The 19,946-nt window shown below is 51.1% G+C and overlaps 1 protein-coding gene across 1 annotated transcript; it reads left to right on the plus strand.

The window, feature by feature from the left end:
• The first annotated feature begins 19 nt into the window (after nt 1-19).
• MEIOSIN (meiosis initiator) lies at nt 20-19,408 on the plus strand. Its single transcript, XM_064490014.1, has 14 exons — nt 20-61; nt 2,899-2,969; nt 8,328-8,418; nt 10,622-10,733; nt 11,955-12,089; nt 12,952-13,122; nt 14,159-14,267; nt 15,258-15,358; nt 15,659-15,814; nt 16,230-16,303; nt 17,265-17,429; nt 17,503-17,747; nt 18,517-18,606; nt 19,240-19,408. The coding sequence occupies exons 1-14, from the start codon at nt 20-22 to the stop codon at nt 19,406-19,408; spliced, it is 1,731 nt and encodes a 576-aa protein (XP_064346084.1).
• Nucleotides 19,409-19,946: the final 538 nt, after the last annotated feature.

A 19,946-nucleotide genomic window follows, 5' to 3' on the forward strand; every position in this document is an offset into this window, starting at 1 on the left:
AATTGGAGTCTGGGCAGCCATGGACTACATCTCCCAGAAGGCAGCACGGTCAAGCTTGGAGGTGGGGAAGGACGCAAACTGGGCGGGCTGAGTCAAAGAACGACTCTAACTCCCAGGGGGCAGAGAGGGCGCCTGGCAGCGCAGGCGCAGAGAGCGCCCCCGCCAGGCGCGCTGGGAGTTGGAGTCCAGCTTCCTCCATCTTTGTCCGGGGCTCTTGGAAAAGGAATTGAGAATATTGCAAAGGGGAGTTTGTGAGGGGTGGAGAGTTGGGAAAGAGCAAGTTTATCGATTTACTTAAACTGATTAGCATAGTAATTAACAGTGCCTTGTACTTTCTCACTTTCCCATCCATTTCCTCCCTGGTTTTCTGACCACCACCCCCTAATTCACAAATAAGGAAATTAAGCCTTAGGAGGGAGGAAATCTCCATGCACTAGGAATTTGCAGACATCATAGTTAGACAGATGTTCCACGAGGACAAGCACCTTTGAGTATCTTGTTCAAGCACCCAAAACAGTGTAAATAAGTGCTTAGTAAATATTTATTGCATGCTAATTATATGCCACTCTGCAGAAAACCAAATTTATAAAAATTAAGGCAGAAAGAGCTTGGGGTTTTCTCCATGGCAACACAGCAAGAAAGTGATTTGAACTTAAATGTGTGGGACACCAGGGTCTCTACTCTCCACCAGAATGCTAGATCACCTCTCCTTAAGCTATATTTTCCTGCACATCCTCCTCATGGGCCATGAGAATGAACTTTATAAAATGGAGAGTTTGCTACATAAAGGGACATAACAGCTTCACAAGGGGGAACTGCTACTCAGGCCCAACTCCAATGGCCCTCCTCTTTAAACCTTTTCTCAGTTTATGGCTCTTTAATGCAGCCTCAGCCTCACTGCAGTTCTCACAGCCTATGCACAGGTTAAGACTTCGGTTAAATTCCCAACTTCCAGCATGGTGCTTGGCACACATTAGGCCCTCATTAGACATGTGGTAAAGGGAAAATGTGGAAATGAGACACCAGAGGGCAAATAGGGAAACTGGTCTTTCTCCCTGAGAGTTGGCAGTTAGGGAGACCCCGCCTCCCTTTAGGCTCCTTTGGTCCTGGACCTGGTCGCCGGGGGGCGTGGCCATGTGGGGCGGTGCCTACCGAAAAGGCGGGCAACTGAGTGAGCGCTGATTGGTCGGAACTTTGGCGCGCAACAGCAAAGGCTGTGTCAGGAGGCGCGAGGCCAGGCTCGCGCTGTGCTAGAAGACAGGGAACATTTCCCGGGCGCGCGTGCGCAGGCCATTGCACCCTGCCGTTTCCCCTCTCCAGTCTCGTGCCCAGCACACCCTGGCGGGAACTGGTGGGGGCGTGGCCTGGCCTCAAAAGCTCCCTGTTGCTCTCCTCCTCAGGCCTTGGGCAGGAGCCTCGCACCAAAGGGGATTCGCGCCCACCTCACGCTTGGGTTGGGAACTTAGTGGCCGAGGCCAGCCTGGGCTCACGCGCGGCCATTCTCCCGGGACCAGCGCGAGACGCTGTCTGATCCGGCTTCGAAGTGTGGGGCTGGCGCAAAACCAGAAAGGGGGCCTCACGCCATTTTGCACTTCCTGAGGCGGGTGCTGGAAGCTGAGGGAAAGGGAGCGGGGGACTAGCTGACCAGAAGGGAGCCTGGGGTCCACCCAGGAGCAACACTTTGTGGTCGTGGCCACCCTCTGGGAGTTTCAGGGGGACAGGAGGGCGGGTATGCCTTGGGTGCCGGGGCTGTAGTGGAGGCAGGACCTGGGCAGCAGAGCCGGAGTTTGGGTCTGAGGCAGGGCATAGGTTTTGGAATCCAGACTCAAGTTTGAAATATGAAGTCTCTGAATAGTGGTGCTGAGGGTCACAAGTTAGGGGCTAGGGTCTTGGGATTTGTGTTTGGACAGAACTAGTTTTGGAAATCTGAAGGTCTTAGGTTTTGTGACTGGAAGCTTTCCCATTGCAATTGGAGATCCCAGCTTGAAGTCTGGAGTATCATTTTGGGGATCTGAGGTCGAACTGGGGAGGACTGAAGCCTTAGTATAGATTTAAAGTCTAGAATCTCAATGTAGGGTAGGAGGTATGAGATTTAGGGCCTGGAGTCACAATTTGGAACTTTGAGAATCAAGTGTTAGGGCCCGGAGTCCCCCATGTTGAGTATGAGGCTTCAGTTTTAGAGTTTGAGTCTCAGAGTGAAACTCACATGTGAGAGCACAGTTTTAGAGTTGGGGTCACAACTTCAGGGTCTGAAGTGACAGTTTTGGGGTCTAGAGGTCTTTAATTTAGGATCTGAGGTCAATTTAGGGGGCTCAGTTTTGCTTTGAGGGGCTTAGATTTCTTACTTTAGGAATTGAGTCCTCAGTATTAAGGTTTATGGTCTGTAATCTTGATATGTGGGATTAGGCTTATATTTGAGGATCAGAAGGTAATAGTTTAGGGGGGTCTAGAGTATCTCAGTATTAGAGTTTAGGGTTTTTAGGTTTGGGAAGGGCTCTTTTTGGGTTCTATGTCCTCACTGGGAGTTTAAAGTCAGTTTTAGTGTCTTAATATCACAGTTTAGAGATCTCAAGCCATGGTTTTCAGTTCTGGTCCCCATTACAGAGTCTTACATCTCACTGTTAAAACTGAAGTTCTGAAGTCAAAGTTTGAGAATTTATTGCTTTTAGTTTTAGGTGTGGATCATGACTTAGGGGCCCAAATTTACAATCTGGAATTCATAGAGTTTTGGTATTTTAATTTGGTCTCTTGGCCTGTATTTATGGGGCCTGGGGACTTATTTTGGGACCTCTGAGTGCTCAAAGGATCACCATGGGGAAAATGAGTCTGCCGGTCGCACTGCATTCCTCCTGGAATCCCAGAGGTCACTAGTAATTCTTTCTTTTTCCCTCTTTGCAGATGTGGGGTTCCAGCAAATACCTGTGCTCTCCTGAACGGCCCAGAGCCAGTTCCCTGAGTCTCAGTGACAGGTAAGCATTCCCCCTGGCCCATCTTCCTTACATCTCCAGCCACTCTGGTTGAATAATAATAACAGTAATGTTTACTGAGCATTTACTAACTTGCCAGGCTTTTTGCTAAGCCTTTTGTTTGTATGACATCCTTTAATCCTTACAACAATTCCACGGAGGAACTAAGTTTGAATATTACTGCCATTTCAAGATGAGAGAATTCTGAGGTGGTTGACAAAGATCATCTCTAAGCCCTTGAAGGTTTTGACATTCTGAGTTTCTTACATGCCCTTCCTTCCTTTCTTTTGTTCACCTATTCATTCCACCATTAAGCAACTACCAAGTGTCAGGAATCTCATAGAGGTGATTTTCCTATCAGATTGAGGTTGGATCAGATTTCTCCCTACCTCCAAATTCTGGGTAAAGAAAAGAGCCAGAGTTCATCCTATCCCCCACTGTCTTCCCCAGTGACTTTCCATCCACCTATCTCTTCATTCATTAACTCCAAAAATAAGCACCTGCTTTGTTCAGATTCTCTACTTAGGTACTGTGCTCAGAAGGAGCACATGAAGAAAATGAAGAATGCTTCTCTCACTTGCCTATTCCTTCTGGAATCCCAGAGGTCACCAACAATGCATTCTCTTTCCCCTTTTTCTAGATGTGGGGGTCATTGTATTAATAAAGACTCTTAATTGTAATTAACATAAACCTAGCTAAAACTGGCTTAAGCATGAAAGGGGATTTACTGGAGCCTTTAAACAAAAAATTCAGGGGCATGAGGCTTGGTTCGTTCCAGGTGGAGGGTTAAATGAGATGGCCAGGAATCTGCCTCTCTTGCTCTGCTGTTGTCTGTGTTGGCTCTCCATTCGTGAGGGCAAGATGGCTTCCAGCAGCTCCAGTTCCATGTCCTGCCAACTTGACCATCCCAGCAGAGAGAGTCTCTTTCCAGGATCCACTGACTCTGATTAGCCAAGCCTGGGTTATGACCCCAGTCCTGAACCAATCACTTGACTTCTTGGCTAGACCTTGGTTTGGTGCTCCCTAGTGGAAGGGAGGTTGGGATCAGCCTCTCTGAAACATGGACTGAGAGTGGCGGAGGGGTCATTCCCCAAAGGAAACTATTACCAGAAAAGGAGGGATTGGATGTTGGTCAAACCAAAAACAAGTTTTTATCAACAACAGCCATCCAATACAATACCTCCACCCCATTCTCCAACATCCTTTATCCCTAAATCATTCCAGTGAATGACTGTCTACCCTCTGTTTTGAGCTAATACTCCCTATGTGCTAAACATCTTCTAGACAAGATCAAACTTTCCAGCCACCTCCATTTTATAAATGAATTATAAACAGGCTCAGAGAGATGAAAGCACTTGGCCAAAGTGACACAGCAAGTGGCAGAGCTGGGATTTCAACCAGATCCGTTTGCTTCAAAAGCTGGAGTTTATAACCAAATACTATGCTGCCTCTTGGGACTGCCCCCTGCTTTGTCCCACTTTGGGGCAGCTCTACCTCTTAAATTCCTACACCTGTTAAAGCAAATTAAAGTCAAGGCCTTGGTTTTCCCACAGCTAATATGAGAAATTTGGACTACCCCTTGATTAAGGCTCCTTCCAGCTTATATAAAATAAACAAACTAGCGAGTGTTTAGACTGATTAGCTCAGGGAAGAGGAAACCCAGGAATCAGAGTCATTTGCCATTTCAAAGACTGCAAGGCCATGATAAGACTGAAGGAGCATTCATTGATTCAAAACAAATTTTTGTTGAGCACCTACTAAGTGTGGGGCATTATTCTAGGTGGTAAGGATGTAGCCAGGGCCACATAATGACTTTCATGGGCCCTAGGCAGTTTTCCTTCTTGGGCTCCTTCCTCCATTAAAAACATATTAAAAAGGATAGTTTACAACTGCATTGGTATAAAGAGGAATATAATCCAAGTTGGATAATATTAATTTTTTTCTCTTTAGACTCTAAAAGAAACTAAAACATTTTCATGAGCCCCTAAAAGTATCACCAGCCCTAGGGACGCTGCTTACTGTGCCTAATAGCTACATCAATCTAGGATACAGTCATAAATAAGAGCGAAAATTCCCTGCCTTTGCTGGTGAATTACATGGGGGTGTGACAAAGGATGTGCTTATTTAGATCAGGTAATCAGGAATGGCCTCTCTGGGGAGGTTGCCTTTAAGCTAAGCACTAAATGGCAAAGAAGCAACCAACCATGCAAAAATCCGGGCAACAGAACATTCAGGTGGAGGGAATGGTAAAGGCCCTAAGGCAGAAGTAAACTTGGCAGTTTAGAGAAACAGAATAGGACCCAAGTGGCTGGAGCTGACCTATTCCCCACAGAACCAGAGGGCAGAGCTGGGATTAGTGGGTGAAAATTACAGAGACTATGAAGAAAGAACTCGGCTGAAACCAGAACCATCTAGCAAGGAAAAGGGGCAACCTTGGGAGCGAGTTCCTGGTTCCCAAAGGCCGCTGTGAGAAGAGCCCAGGTCACACTTATTCAAGACTGCTGCACAGAAGAGGCCAAGATTTTGCGATTCCTAGTCCCCCCTTGTTCTCCCTCCAGATTTTTTCCCTGGAACTTCTGTGTTTTCACAGAAGGCTCTGTTAGTGCTTTGCAAAACCCAGAGTAAACCCCCAGGGACTAGTTGATAAGAAACCCTTTTTCTCAGATATGGTCAAATATCACCTTGAACTTAAATAGACCTGGACCCTTTTTGTTCTTGGCTTTCTTGTTGTTTCTTGCTGGAGCTTCTAGGGGTCCTCTAAACAGCAGGAAAGTGGTAGGCCAAAAATAAGTATCTGGGCTAGACAGGATGCTAGAGTTCAACCTACCCAGTTTTACTCCAAGGGTAGAACTCCAACACCCCGGCCCCTCAAAGTTATGGTTTCTACCAAAGGGGAACTAGAGTCCAATTGGTGATTTTTTTTTCTTTCATTCTTTCATTCAATTGACTGATATGTGTAGTCTCCTGTATCCATAGTGGTTTTGAGAGGGTGCTTTGATGATGTCATCCCCTGCAGAAAGCCCTTTAATTCCTCCCATTGGTCTTCGGATAAAGGCTAAACTCCTTCATATGGTGAGCCTATAAGACCCTGCCTCATCTGGCCCCTACCTCCTCCTCCAGCCTCATCTCACCCCACAGGACTCCTCGCTTTCTGTGCTTCAGACACTTCAGCTTTATTTCCTTTAAATTCCCCACACTCGCTCTATCTGAAAGGTTCCCTTTCCCTCGTCACCTATACATCTCCACTCATCCTTCAAGCACAGCTTCTGGCCTGTTTTCCTTCCTCAGGAAAAACCTCAGAGGTTAGATCAAAGCCACCGATCACAATCTTCCATAACACCAAGTAACACCTCTCCTTTGTCCCCTTGAGGGCCAACTTCATGGGTGTGGGACTCAGGCAGTCATAGGGCCCTGAGCTTAGAAGCGCCCAATGCTTGGTTTAATGCTCTGCTTTCACCATCTTGAAATTCTTTTTCCGTGGGGGGGGGAGGTGTAGGTAAGGTTTAGTTTTGCTTATTTATTAATTTTTAGAGGAGGTACTCGGGATTGAACCCAGGACCTCATGCATGCTAGGCATGTACTCTGCCACTGAGCTATAACCTCTCTTTGAAATTTTTAATTTTTGAACAAGGAACCCCACATTTTCTCTTTTTTTTGGAACCCCACATTTTCTTTTGCGATGCCCCCCACCCCCAGCAAATTTCGTAGCTGGTTCTGTTCCTAGCTGCCATTTTATATTTGTTTGTGGGACAATTTGGTTAATGACTTTAGCCCTGATTATACTGGCTCTAGAAGGGGCTGTGTTTCTTTTATAGACTTTGTCCCTGTCACCTGTCGCAGTTCCTGGCACAGAATAGGTGCTCAATAAGTAACTGCTGAATGAATGAGTGAGGAGGATTCTTTCAGGACTTCAGAGTTTGGTTAGGGAGATCAGTGTGTCTCCCACACTGCTCCCCCATCACCTCGAGGGCAGTGACACTGATTCCTCTCCCTCTCCATGGTGTCCAGCACAGAGCCTGGCAAAAAGGAGGTATCAGTTCATGGGTGTGAGTAGGAATGATACATGCACCTGTAATCAAGGGAGTGTTTCTGGCACGGCTGTGCTGCAGATGACACGAAGTGTTGTGGACAGACTCGGGGAGGAAGACGGGGAGGTCGGGGGAGGCTTCCTGGGGCAGGTGGCAATTGAATCAGACCCTGAAGGAAGGTGAGCTAAGGATTGGTGGAGATGAGGTATTTGGGCCTTCCCAGAGGAGTAGCAGGAGTCGTGGCAGTGGTGTGTGATTTGGGAGAGAGACTCCAATGTCTTGGTGTCTCCATCCGTCAGGAGAGAGGAGTAGAGGTGTGTGTAAATGAGTATATTATGAATTATGAATGCAGTGATTCGATCCTGAAAGTTCTCCATCTGCTCAGGAGTCAACCTCTTTCATGCCCTTATTTATTTATTCATTTAGCAAATAGGCAATGAGTTCTCACAGTATGCCAGTCCCTGTTCTGGGTGCTAGCGATCCAGTGGTGCCCCCTAACTCAGCTCTCACTCCAGTACAGGGATCAGAGGAATTCCTGAGCACAGGAGCAGGGGGACCCTAGCAGAGGTCCCTCACTTACCCTGTGGAGGGAGTTAGGGTCAGCTGATGGGAGAGAACCAAAGGAAGTAAGAAATGAGACCAGAATGGTCAGCCAGGCCAGACACTAGGGGATTATAAGCCATGTTAGGGGTTTTAACCTTGATCCTTAATAATGGATGGCATTGGGAGGTTTTTTTTTTAATTAAAATTTTGTTGCTGTCAGGGGAAAGTAATTAGTTTCACTTATTTATTTATTTATTTTTAGAGGAGGTACTAGGGATTGAACCCATAACTTCACGCATGCTAAGCACACGCTCTACCACTTGAGCTATACCCTCCCCCAGCATTGGGAGGTTTGAAGCACTTAATGGGCAACTCATGTGTTTAGTTCTCTTGACAACCCTCTGGGCCTGAATGAATATCCTCATTCCCATTGCACGGATGAGAAAACCATGGTCAGGTCTGTGTTTCAGAAAGATCACCCTGACTCTAGTGGAGAATGTGGACTGGAGGCGGCCAGATGGGAGGCTGGGAGAACTATGAGGATGTCAGCACATGAGCTATGGCAGAGGCAGGGGATGGAGAAAAGGAAAGGGAGGAGGAGTGAGCAAGATTGAGTGACTGACTGGGCCAGGGGCTGAGGGAGAGGATGCCCAGGATTCTGTCTCAGGTACCTGGAGTGCAGGGTGGAGCTTCTCTGAGGTGGGGAACACCAAGACAGGTGGTCTGGGGGCTCAGATACCAGATTCCACTTTGGATGTCTTAACCAAAACCAGCTCTTGTCTCAAAACAGAAGGCAGAGGAAAAATCACACCAGCAAACTGCAAGAGCTGGCATTGTTGCTACCCGTGGCCCTGAGGACAGGTACCAAGAAACTCACCAAGGTAAGAGGGCTGAAGGAGAGGAGGGGGAGCTTGGAGGCAGATCTGAAAATATCAGTAATCGAGTTGACCTCCCTTGTCTTGGGAAACCTAGACAGACCCACCCAGTGACAGCATTGATGTGGGAATGGTCCTGCTCCGAGTGGGAATTTCCAGGAGCCTGTGATTCCGTGACTACAAGCTTGGGGGATTCTTTCTCGCAAAGGAGGCAGGAGGAATTGGGAGGGAAAAAACTGGCAAGATGCTGGGGAAAGGTCTTCATTCTGAGAGTCAGACAGCTGTGGATCTGAGTCCTCCAGCTCCACACCTGGAGAACTCCAGGCAGCTCACTCAGGTTATCAGCCTCACAGGCCTCAGGTTTCTCAGCTATAAAACAAGGGAAGATAACTCCTCCTACACAGAGATACCGTGAGGCCAAAATGACGTGATAGTTATGACAGGGCCTGAATAAATGCCGGTTCCCTGTCCGAGTGTCTTCTTTTGTGACCCTGTGGGGACCATCTCCATGAGGTAGGAATAGATAAAGCTTCTCTGGATGTCCCCAGTGGCTACTCAATAAAGGTTTATAGAGCTGAGCTAACACTTGCTCCCAGGAGGAACAACTTAATATGAGACTCAGAGATCGTGAAAGTCTGGTGTGATGTTTTCTTGCTCTCGTTTCTCTCATTCAGTCCCTCATCCATTCACTCAGCGGCCGTGTATGGAAAGACTGTTGGATGTCAGAAGCTGCTATGCTTCCAACAAGGGGTTGGGGGAGAAATTTGAGACCCAGCCCTCCTCCTCTGGGAACTCAGAATCTGGTCAAGAAGATAAAGATCTGAATGCAGGAATAACTGATCCCAGCTAGAATGTGCTATTTGCTTTCAGAGAGGTTCAGAGCAGTGGAGGTTTGGAAGAGATTTGCCTGACCCTCTCCTTAGCCTTCTCCCTGCCTACCCTGGCCCATCCATCACCAGGTCCCGTTGATTCTCTCTGCTAAATCTCTCTCAGTTGTAGGTGCTTGTGTTAGTTTCCTGTTGCTACTGTAACAAATTACTACACACTTAGTGGCTTAAAACAACACAGATTAATTCTCTCAGAGTGCTGGAGATCAGAACTCCAAAATCAGTCCCATTGGACTGAAGTCAGAGAATCAGCAGGTTTGGTTCCTCTTGGAGGCTCCAAGGGAGCAGCCACTTCCTCTCCCTTTGCCAACAGAAGAAGCTGCCTGTGGTCCTCGGCCCATGACCCCTTCAAAGCCTGCAGTGTAGCATCTTCTGATCACTCCTCTACCTCTGCTTCCACTTCAGAGGCCTTTCTGGACACCCAGAAAGTCTAAATTCAGAATCCCCTGTGTTCTACTCTTTTATTCATAATGCTTATCAAAAGGTCAATAATTCCATATAAATTATGAGTTTATTAAGGTCTGTCTCCCTCCCTGATTATAAATTCCATGAAGGCAAATGGAAGTATGTCTAGTTCACCCCTCCATGTGGCCCTTAGTGGGTAGTACCTTTTTAGCTTGGTATCTCCAATACCAACTCAGTCAGTGTTTGGTGGCTGGAAGGGGGCTGCCTGCTGGTGCTGTGGGAGTCATTCCTTCAGCAATTCTTGATTCTGTGTGCTTGGGATCCAGAAATCAACTAGCTACAGTCTCTACCCTCAACTAGTTCAAGGTCAATGGGGGAGAATGCCACGTAAACAGATAATTATAAAACAGTGTAGCAAGTGCCTGGGTGGAAACAGGCCCGGGTGTTACAAGAGTGCTGAGGAGGGATATCTGACCCAGCCTGGGGAAGAGGGGGGCAGGAGAAGCTTCTGGAAGAGGAAAGCACTGTGCTGAGGCTGAAAGGAGGAGAAGTCAGACAGGGAGTCTGTGGGGAGAAGAAGAGGGCTTTGCATATAGAGAATTCACCATATGCCAAGGACCAGGGGTGGGAAGTCAAACATTGTGTGTGCAACAACCAGACCAGGAGGCAGGCAGGCCTGGGTTCAGATCCCAACTCTGCTGCTTCCTCTCTGTAATCCTACCACATTCCTTAAGTACCCTGAGCTTCAATTTCCTTAGCTGGAACCACCATGTTCCTGGGCCCCACTGAGGACTAAACAGCAGAACAGAAACATTTCTGCCAGTGAGGGGATTTCTGGGCTGGGGCACAGGGTCCTGGAGCCCACCCATTTTGAGCCCCTGCTCTTGGGCTCAAACCTGTCTGTCTTCCGGGGACAGAAGGAGATTCTGCTGCACGTCCTGCACTACATTCAGTACCTCCAGAGAAGCATCGATGTGGCCAAGGCCTTGCTCAAATTCCACACCACCAATGGGGAAGGTGGACTTGGGGGTGAGTAAGTTCAGCCAGCATTTCCCAGGGCCTGCTGTGTGCCAAGGATGGTCCCGGCTGTCAGGGACACTGAGTGACTTAGCCGGGTCCAGGCCCTCCGGGAAATCACAGCCCAGGGCATGGGACAAAGCCAGAGGGATGTGCAGGGTGCTGTGACTTTGGAGGAGGGTGTCTGGGAAGACTGTGGTGGGAGGGGCCCTGGAGCGGGGCTTTTGAGGACAGGGAAGAGGAAACTGTGCCAGGCAGAAGAAACAGTGTGAGCAAGAGCCTGTAGGCTTGAGAGGACACGTGTGGAGTATCTGGGGGCGGGCTAGAAGCTGGGTATGACCACAGGAGCTCTGTAGCACCCAGGTGACAGGTGCAGACTCTTGAGCCAGATCCTGAATCAGGCACACTTCCTGTGACCTAAACCTCTCTGTGCCTCTGTTCCCTCAGCTGCAAAATAGACTAATACTTGTACTTCCTTTCTGGGTTTGTTGTGAGGATGAGATGAGTTAATACACATCAAGAGTGTAACACAGCGCCTGGGACATGCCAGTCGTCTAATGCTTGTGTGCCAGCTGCTGTTGTCATTGGTATGATAAGCACAGGGCAAGACGGGCCAGAGATGTGGCAGGGATGAGATTCTGAAGGGCTTTTGAGTGCCCAGCTAAGGAAGGAGAAGAAGATAAGAATTACTGAAGGACTTGAAGCCAGAGGAAAGCCACATTCAGTTGGGGAGTTCAGTGAATATGCTTTTAGGAAAGATCTGGACAGCAGAAGACAAGGCTAGTCTAACACTGTAGCTGAGAATATGGACAGAAGTGGTTAAACTTGGGAGATGTTAATGAGGAAGAATTGAGAGGCCTGAGGGAGAGGCCCTGGGCCTCCCAAGGAGACACCCCACTGTCTTGAGGAAGGTAGGAGGAAGAATTGGTTTGGGAGAGGAAGACAGGGATGCATTTGAGAAGGGCTGAGTCTGTCTTCCTTCTCATTCAGCCGAGGCCTGTAATGGATCTGGGGAAATCTGAGTTTTCGCCCTGTACTTCTGCTGCCTGGGTATGCAACCTCAGACAAGTCCCATCTCCTCCTGGGACCTCAGTTTCAACATTTGTAAAGTCAGTCTGGGGACTGTGGCAGACCCCCGGCCCCCAACTCCAATGGGAAGCATTGTCTGGAGGCAGGATTTGGGTCGGAGGAGGGTGAAGGCATCTGACCTGTCTCCCGCTCTGTCTTGTGCAGGGCTGGGCCGGAAGCCCGCCGCAGGCCCAGCAGGGCGGAGACACTCCACCCCATCTAGCTCTCCACGCTCTTATAAGTCCCATCTTCAGGGAGCCTGCCGGAAACCTCGGAAGAAGAAGGCAGCCCGAGTGTCAGGTACAAGCTGTCAGTGGAGGCAGGACAGGAAGCAGGGGTCAGACAGGAGGGAGGCCCAGTAGGCAATCCTGACTGAGCCCTTCATGAGAGTTTAGATTCAGATGTGCCTGGGTTCGACTCCTGCCTCGTCCTCTTCCTAGCTCTGAGGCCTGGGGTGGTCCCTCTCCTTCTCTGAGTCTCAGCTTCCTGGTCTGGAAATTAGAGTATTTTTGAACTGCCACAGGGTGGTCTTCAGGACTGGGAGCCCATGTACGCACCCCTCAAGCAATGCTTAAAGGAGGGGCACATGGCAAGAGCCCAGCAAATGGAAGCTGCTGTCAGCATTTATCGTCTTTCTGCCCAGTTATCCATCGCTGGGCCAGGGCTCGGGGAGTGTGGGGCAGTGGAAGGACCTCAGTATGGGAGGCAAGTGTCGCAGGTCCCACCTCAGCCTCACTACCAACTCACCCCATGTCCCTTCCCCTTCGCGGGACTCTGTTTCCATGCCTTTAAAATGGGAGTTGGACCTAATCAATGATTTCCAGCCCTGGCTGCACATCTGAATCATTGGGGTACTTTCCAAAATGCCTGTGCCTAGGCTTCACACCTGAAAGTCAGGCTTCAGTGATCTGGGTGGAGCCTGGGCAGCGGGATATTTTCAGAGCCTGCAAAGTGATTCTAACGTGCGGACAGGGGAAGGGGGTGTCTGACTAGGTGATCTCTAACAGATCCTGGGCTTGCCCAGGAAGGGCTGCGGAGTGACCAGACCAGGCAAAGCTTTGAAATGGCTTGTCGGGCCCACCGCAAAGGAGACCCCCACCTGAACCACCTTCTGGTAACAGTCAGGTCCCACCCCTGTCTGACGCTGTCTCTGCTCTCCCAGAAGGCCAGACCCAGGCCCAGAACCCTCGTCGCTGTCTGGCCTTGGACAAGCCTGAGAAGGAGGTGACCCCATCCCCAGACCAGAAAGAAAGAAACGTGGTGGGAACCACCACCCCTCCAAGATGCCCCGACTCCTACAGTCACCCCAAGGCTGCGTCATCCCCGTCTCAAGGTGACAGAAAGGGAGGATGATTCCAGTTGACATTGCTGGATATGGCTGAGAACAGCGTCCACTGTGACATCTCAAGTTGGTCTCTTTCCCCTCTGCTAACTTAGCCGGTGGTTTATACACGGCTTATCAGGCACTTGCGACATCTGGGTACAGTCCTAGTAGCCGCAGACTCTATGGGGGACAGAGAGACACTGTTCACAGCCTCTGTCTCAGTTTTCTTTTCCCTTCAGGCTCTGCGGTGGGTGTTAAGGGTGGGGTGGGGGGACAGGATCACAGAACTGGGAATAAGAGCAGGGCCTCCCTGGGAAACTTCCTTCCCTTGAAGCAGCCAGATAATCGCTCCTGTGGGTCCCCGTCCCTGCACCAGCTTGAAAAGGTGTGACACACCCAGCAGATCTGGGTAGGTGAGAACTGGAAGGCGAGGCCCCGGGTCATCCCATTCCTCTGTCCATTCATTAGCCCTCACTCGCTGGGCATCTCCTCTGTGCTAGGCCGCATGCCCCGTGCGGCTGACGGTCCAGTGAAGGAACCGCACACACTCGCTTCCTGGGGTCGCCCAGGAGGCTGTGGGAGCTCAGAGGAGGTACCTAACCCACCTGGTGAGGGAGGGTGTCCCAGGTCTTCTGCTGTGTGACCTTGGGCAAGTTACTCAATATACTTCAGTTTACTTAACTGAAAATGGGTATTATAATAACCATACCCTTTGGAAAAGGGTTACTGAATAGTGAGTAAAGTGATTAAAACCGAGCTGGTGTGGCAAGCACCACAGACTTGTTTACTATCATCACCTTCATCATCATTATTCCACTTAAAGCTTTTATCTTCCTTATAGCTTCTGAAAGGGACAGGGATTCCAGAACCCTGGGGGTGATTCAGGGTACCCTTGAGCCTCACACAGAGACCCCACAGCCTGAGGTTTTGGCTAGCATGGGGAAGGGAGAGGCCATGGCAGACCCTGGCGCTTCCCTGTCCCTGCCTCTGTGCATCCTGGGATTTGGTCCTGTCACAGGAGTGATCATCCTGACTTGTCTCGTAGGCTGCTGGGGCAAAAACAGTGCCCAGGACGTGCAGCCTTACCCTGCCTTCAAGGGCCAGCAAGGGGTTGAGAGGACCCATTTTCTCAACAGGACACAGAATTGCCCCAGGTAAGGGAAGCCCAAGGGCTGTGAGTTGGAGAATCGGAGGTGTCTGGCCAGGAATGGCTAAGGCTTAGAGAGCAATGCGATCAGTTTCTACTCTCTGCTGGTGTCTGTGGAGTGAGGACCTCCGTGGGCCCAGCTTTGGGCCAGCTATCATAAGCTTGAGGGAAAGCCTTGCTTCCTGTGTGCTGACCAGGGCCGCAGCCCCTCGCCAGCCTCTCTCACCCTTCCAGCCCGTCCCCACCAGTCACCTGAGGGGCTTTTCTAACCCAGAGACCATGTCAGTTTTCGGCTTTAAGCTACTCCTTTCTGTTGGGTAGAGCCCAAATATCTTAATTGGCATTTGAGACTCTCTCTGGTCCCAGGTGACCTTTTTTTTTTTTTCCATTTTTTAATTATTTTTTTGAGGGGGAGGTAGTTAGGGTTATTTATTTATTTTTGGAGGAGGTACCAGGGATTGAACCCAGGACCTTGTGTATGCTAAGCATGCGCTCTACAACTTGAGCTGCACTCTACCACCTGAGCTACACCCTCCCCCTCCCAAATCTTACCCTTAACATCACCAAATATTTGCCACTCCCCATGGGAGCCAAGCCCTGGTCTCCTCTGGGCTTCTCACCTTTGTTCCCTCTTCTTGGAAGCCTGTTCTCCTCATCCACCTGGAAGACCACCCATCCTCTAGGCCGAGCTCAGCACACTCCTCCCTCCTGCCCGCCTTTTCTGTCCTCCTCAACCCCCCATCACAGCTCTGCTCCCCAAGTCATCAGCTCTGGTTACAGCTGGCCTCTCCTAACAAGCCCTGAGGCTCTGGGTAGGTGCCTCCACTGACTGAGCTTTCCGCCCCCAGTGCTCCCGTCGCAGCCAGCACAAAGAGATCCCTGTCCAACTCCACAGTGGGTGACACTGAGACACCCAAAGGGGAAGCAGCTCACCTTCGGGCCCAGCGCAGTTTCCAGCTCAGGGCTTCAGGTCTTTCTTGCATTTCACCTCTTGCAGGCAGACGCTGGTATTCTACGACTCCAGTGAGGAGGTGGACAAGGAGTCCGTAGATGCCGACCCTTGGCTTCCTGCCTGGATCCCGGAGAGCAGCCCCCATGGTGACTGACACTCTATCTCCCCTCCTTGTAGGCTAGTGTGGGGCCTTCTTGGTACCTTTCTTCTGGGGATTTCTGTGGAAGTGGGGAAGGTGGGAAAGGGAATGGACATCCACTAAGACCTGAGCCATTGGTTGCCGTGGCAGACGTTGCTAATCTTCTGTTGATCCCAGACACTACCTCAGAATCTTTCTTAACATTGTCCTTTCTCCAGCATCCGGCACCATCTCCTCCAAGATGGCAGCTGTGCTGAGGGGGAGGGCAACCTCTGACACACCCCCAACCCCGATACTTCCTTTTCAGGGAGCCCACTGGCCTTGGGGCCTCCACAGATGGAGACCTGGAGTGTGACAGGCCACCCGAGCGAGATCCTAGGGCTCAGCCCCTCCCTCTTCAGCTCGCCAGGGAAACTGCTGCCAGAACAGATCTTGGAGGACGGCACTGAGTACCTGACCCAAGGTGAGCACCCAGGGCTATACCTGATGCTTGGTTCATTCAGGAAAAAAAAAACCTATTCATGCCTGCCAAGTGTGCAGCCCTGTGCTTGGCAGGGCTGGACACCCAGGGGTGAATCCCACCCAGGATGAATCCTATCCCATCCCTCAAGGAGCCCAAAGCCTGGTAGGGAGCAGCCCCTGGCCAGTGAGATGCGTGGAAAGCTCCAGGAGCCCACAGCAGGAACCCACTTGCTCTGCCCAGGTTGGAGGCTTCCCAGGGGACCTGGCCTGTGAGCTGGATTTGGACTTGGGACAGGAGATCCCAAAGCTAAAAGCCAGAGATGGGCACTCTGGCTAGGGGGTGTGGCAGGACAGAGGCACAGTGCCCTGAGAGAGGTGTTTCTGGCCCAGTCACCCTTCTGGTCTCCCGCCAACAGCTCTCTTTGAAGAAGCATTCTTAAATCCTGAGTCTCCACCTTCTGCCTGCATGCTCGAGGTACCACAGGAGAAGGTAGGTGTCTGTCCACCCATCTGTCCACAGATCCATCCATCCTTTCCACCTGCTCGATTCACTCATCCATCCCCTTGACCTTTCAGCCACCTCCCCCAGCCATCACCTGTCCATCCATCATGCTTCCCCTCATCCTTCCAGGGACTCATCCACCATCTGTGCCTTCACCTGCCCATCCTTTGAACACTCCCTGCTGGCCACCAGGCGCCCTGCTCTGTGCTGGGCCCTTGGAATGAAGTAGACACAAAGGATAAAAGCTAAAAACTACCAGGTGCCCAGAAAAGACCCCACATAATTTTATGACTGCTCTATGAGGCAGGATCTCTTGTGACCCCACTTGAAAAATGACAAAACTGAAAACAGCAGGCAACCCCTGGGATCCTCAGTTGGAAAAAGCCTCCCTCCCAGGCCCCCAGGCTTACCTCCTGAGCCACTGTTGGCTCTCATAGCTCAATATCCTGTTGACAGAGGGGCAGCCACAGCTCTGGTCCCCAAATGATTCTCCTTCCAGTGTTGTGTAGGGGCGGCCTCCTGCTTCAATGAGTAGCTGAATTGGCAGTAGAAAAAAAACTCTTAGCAAAGCTCTAGTAAGTGCAGGCATTGCCCCAGGTGCCTCTCAGCCTTGCAGGGAGTGTGTAGTGACCACCACTCATGGATAAAATTGATGCTCAGAGGAGTTAAGACTTGTCCAGGGCGACAGGGCTACTTCCCAAGGTGGTAAACTGATGGGATTAAGATACAGTACCCCAAAATAGAAGGCAGAAGACCCCTGTCCAGCTTCTCTCTGACCCCCGTGGGAACACTTGCTTGACCATCTGAGGGAGTGTCTGGATAAGACCGTTTTGAACCTGAGCTATTTGTGATAATCCTGTTATATCCTAGGAAAGCAGTGAGTGGAGGCCATGAAGAGACACCACCATCCCCCTCATATCTGCTCCTGTCTTTCTCCTTCACCCCCCAGGACACACCCCCTGAGGCTTGGGAAGACCTTCCTGACTCCCATAGCCTGTGTCAGTCCTCGATCTCAATGGACCGCTGCTACCTCTCGCTGAGTGAGAACAGCAAGGAGCCATCTAGCCCCAGCTCGGAGGACAGAGACTCAGATTTGGGGTGGAGGCAGCAGGAGGTGAGGAGGACAGCCATCTGCCAGGTCGGTCCCACGTCTCCTGCCCACCCTCACCTCTCTGTCCCCCACCCAGGACACTCAAGCTGACCTCAAGGGCCTGCAGTCCTCCAGTGAAGAGGACGGGGACTACACGTGGACCCCAACCCGGAGGGCCTCAACTCTGCCTGCAGCTGGAAGGAAGGCCAGGAAGGGCCGGGTGGGCAGGGGCCCTGTGAAGCCCAAGGAAAGCAAGAAAGCCCCCTGCCTCACCCAGACGAAGAAGAAGTGTGTCAATGGCTTCATCATGTTCTGCAGGATGAACCGGAAGCAGTACATCCGGTGGGTAGGCGTCCTCTTTGGCCCTGACTGGGGCCCTCAGAGCCTGCTGCCCACTGCTGGCGACACATCCTCAGCCACACTTTCCCCAGGCGTCCCTCAGGCCCCGCTGCACTGTAAGCAGTAAAATGCAACTCAGACTTATGAAACAAGACAATTAATTGGCTTATATCACCTGAGAAAAAGGGGAGGGGTGGATTGCCTTCAGATGTGGTCGGTCCTAGGCCTCAAATGACCTCTGTCCGGGATCTCTGTCCCTCTCTCTGCTCCGCTCTCCAGGTTGGCTGTGCTCAAAAGCGCTGGGCCAGGCTATTCCCCAGTTTCAGAGTCCTATCTCCCACCCCAGCCACCCTATGGGAAGGAGCTTCTCATTTCTAAGGTTTCTAGTGAAAGTCTTTGGGGCTGACTTGATAGACCAGGCACCCAGCCCTGAAGTGATCACTGCCGTCCTGAAGCCGCGGGTTGTGGGGAGGCCCCCAAGCCTCAGAGAAGAGCTGGTGCTGGCATCGGAGCAAGCAGATGCAGGTCCTGGGACACTTGGTGGCCCATTTCCAAGCAGCATTTAGTCCAGCTGCCTTCTTTGCCACCTCTGCTCCAGAGGGCACAAAAGGTAGGCCTCTCAAGGCAACACAATAAAGATCTGAGTTCTCAGATGGGAAAGCTGCGGCTCTGAGCAGGCAAGGGACCCTCTCGTATAGTCAGATCACTGGCCTTCGCCCAAGCCAGGCAAGACTGCAGGCCTCTCCTCACCTTCTCCTCCCCCCTTCCCCAGAGCCTGCCCTGGGACTGCATCCACCACTGCCACCAAGGAGCTGGCCCAACTCTGGCGGGTGATGACCCTGCAGGAGCGGAGACCATACTGGTGAGAAGCCCCCACCCAGAAGGCACGGTTGGTGGAGGAGAGAGGCCTCCCTGCTCCTTCTCCAGCTCTGATTTTCCGAGCCTTGAACTTTGTGATATTAGAAACAAGTTGGGAGTTTCCTAAGGTGGGAGATTTGGATGTCACAATGACAAAAGTAGAGCGATGCTCTAACGCTGTAACTTAGAAGTTCAAATAGATCAGTCGTGTATTTGGACCCCACTGCCCTAAACTTCCTTTGCCCTCTCTGCCACAGGGAGTTTCTCAGGGCAGGAAACTAGGTCTCACTTCCCAGTCACTTGGCCTCCTTTTCTTCTCCCCTTTGATCCTTCCTCCCTCCTGAAACCCCCTCCTCTCCACCAACTTCAAAGAGCTGCCACCTGTCCAGTTCTCAGTTGGTTCTGGAAACACACATGCGTGCGCACAGATTGTAACGGGTCTCACAGGGGCCTGCGGCTCCAGCAAAGGGCCCTGAACCAAATCCCAGCCTGTAGACTTGGACCTGGGAGCCCAGAGATTCCCCTAGCTGGGCCAGATAAGGCGGTCATGCTGGTGCCAGAGCGCTAGGGGTAGGACAGAGTTGCCCGGGAGGCAGGCTAGGAACCCTGCTCATCCATCCTCCCACCTCTCTCCCAGCATCAAAGCACGCAGGTTCAGCCGCCAGCACAACCGCATCGTGAAGCAAGACAGCTCCAGCAGCGATGATGAGGACTGGGGGACCCCCAAGCCCTTCTACCAGCTGCTGGCCGAGAAGGCCCGCTGCTCCTCAGACCCTGCCTCTCTGCTGCCTCCTCACCACACATGAGGGCGACCCCACTGTGGTCTCCCGCTCACCCCTACCTCCTGCAGCTCTCCTTTGAAAACAGGAGCCAGTGATAAAGAGGTTGTCCTATCCTGGGCCTCAGCCCCACTAATGCAGTTCTCCTTGGTGAGGTCCCCCAGGGCTAGGGGTGGCATATTTATTGACCCCAATGCTTTGTGCATTTGCCTTACACGGGGGCAGCCTGAACTTCACCTGCCTGCCTTCTGCCAACCTTCTCACAACCCCTTTCTACCTCAGGGGCCTCTCCCAGGAGCTGCAGGGTGGAGGCAGGAGCCCTGAACGAAATGCAGGGAGATGAAGTTTTTCCCCTGCCCTTCCTCTGCCCACCCCAGAATCAAATGGTTTCAATCCTGTTCAGTCTCACCTCACTCTACTCCTCCCAGACTGTTCTATTTATAGATTATCTATTGTTTTCAACAAAATAAAGTAGAAACTTTGTTACCAGCAAGAGACAAGGCAAGCTCCCAGGTGCCCTGCTTCCTCAGCCCTGGGAAGCACTCCTTCCAGGCCCATCAGTTTG

The sequence above is a fragment of the Camelus dromedarius genome, chromosome 9, assembly GCF_036321535.1.
Source record: "Camelus dromedarius isolate mCamDro1 chromosome 9, mCamDro1.pat, whole genome shotgun sequence".
Classification (NCBI taxonomy): domain Eukaryota; kingdom Metazoa; phylum Chordata; class Mammalia; order Artiodactyla; family Camelidae; genus Camelus; species Camelus dromedarius.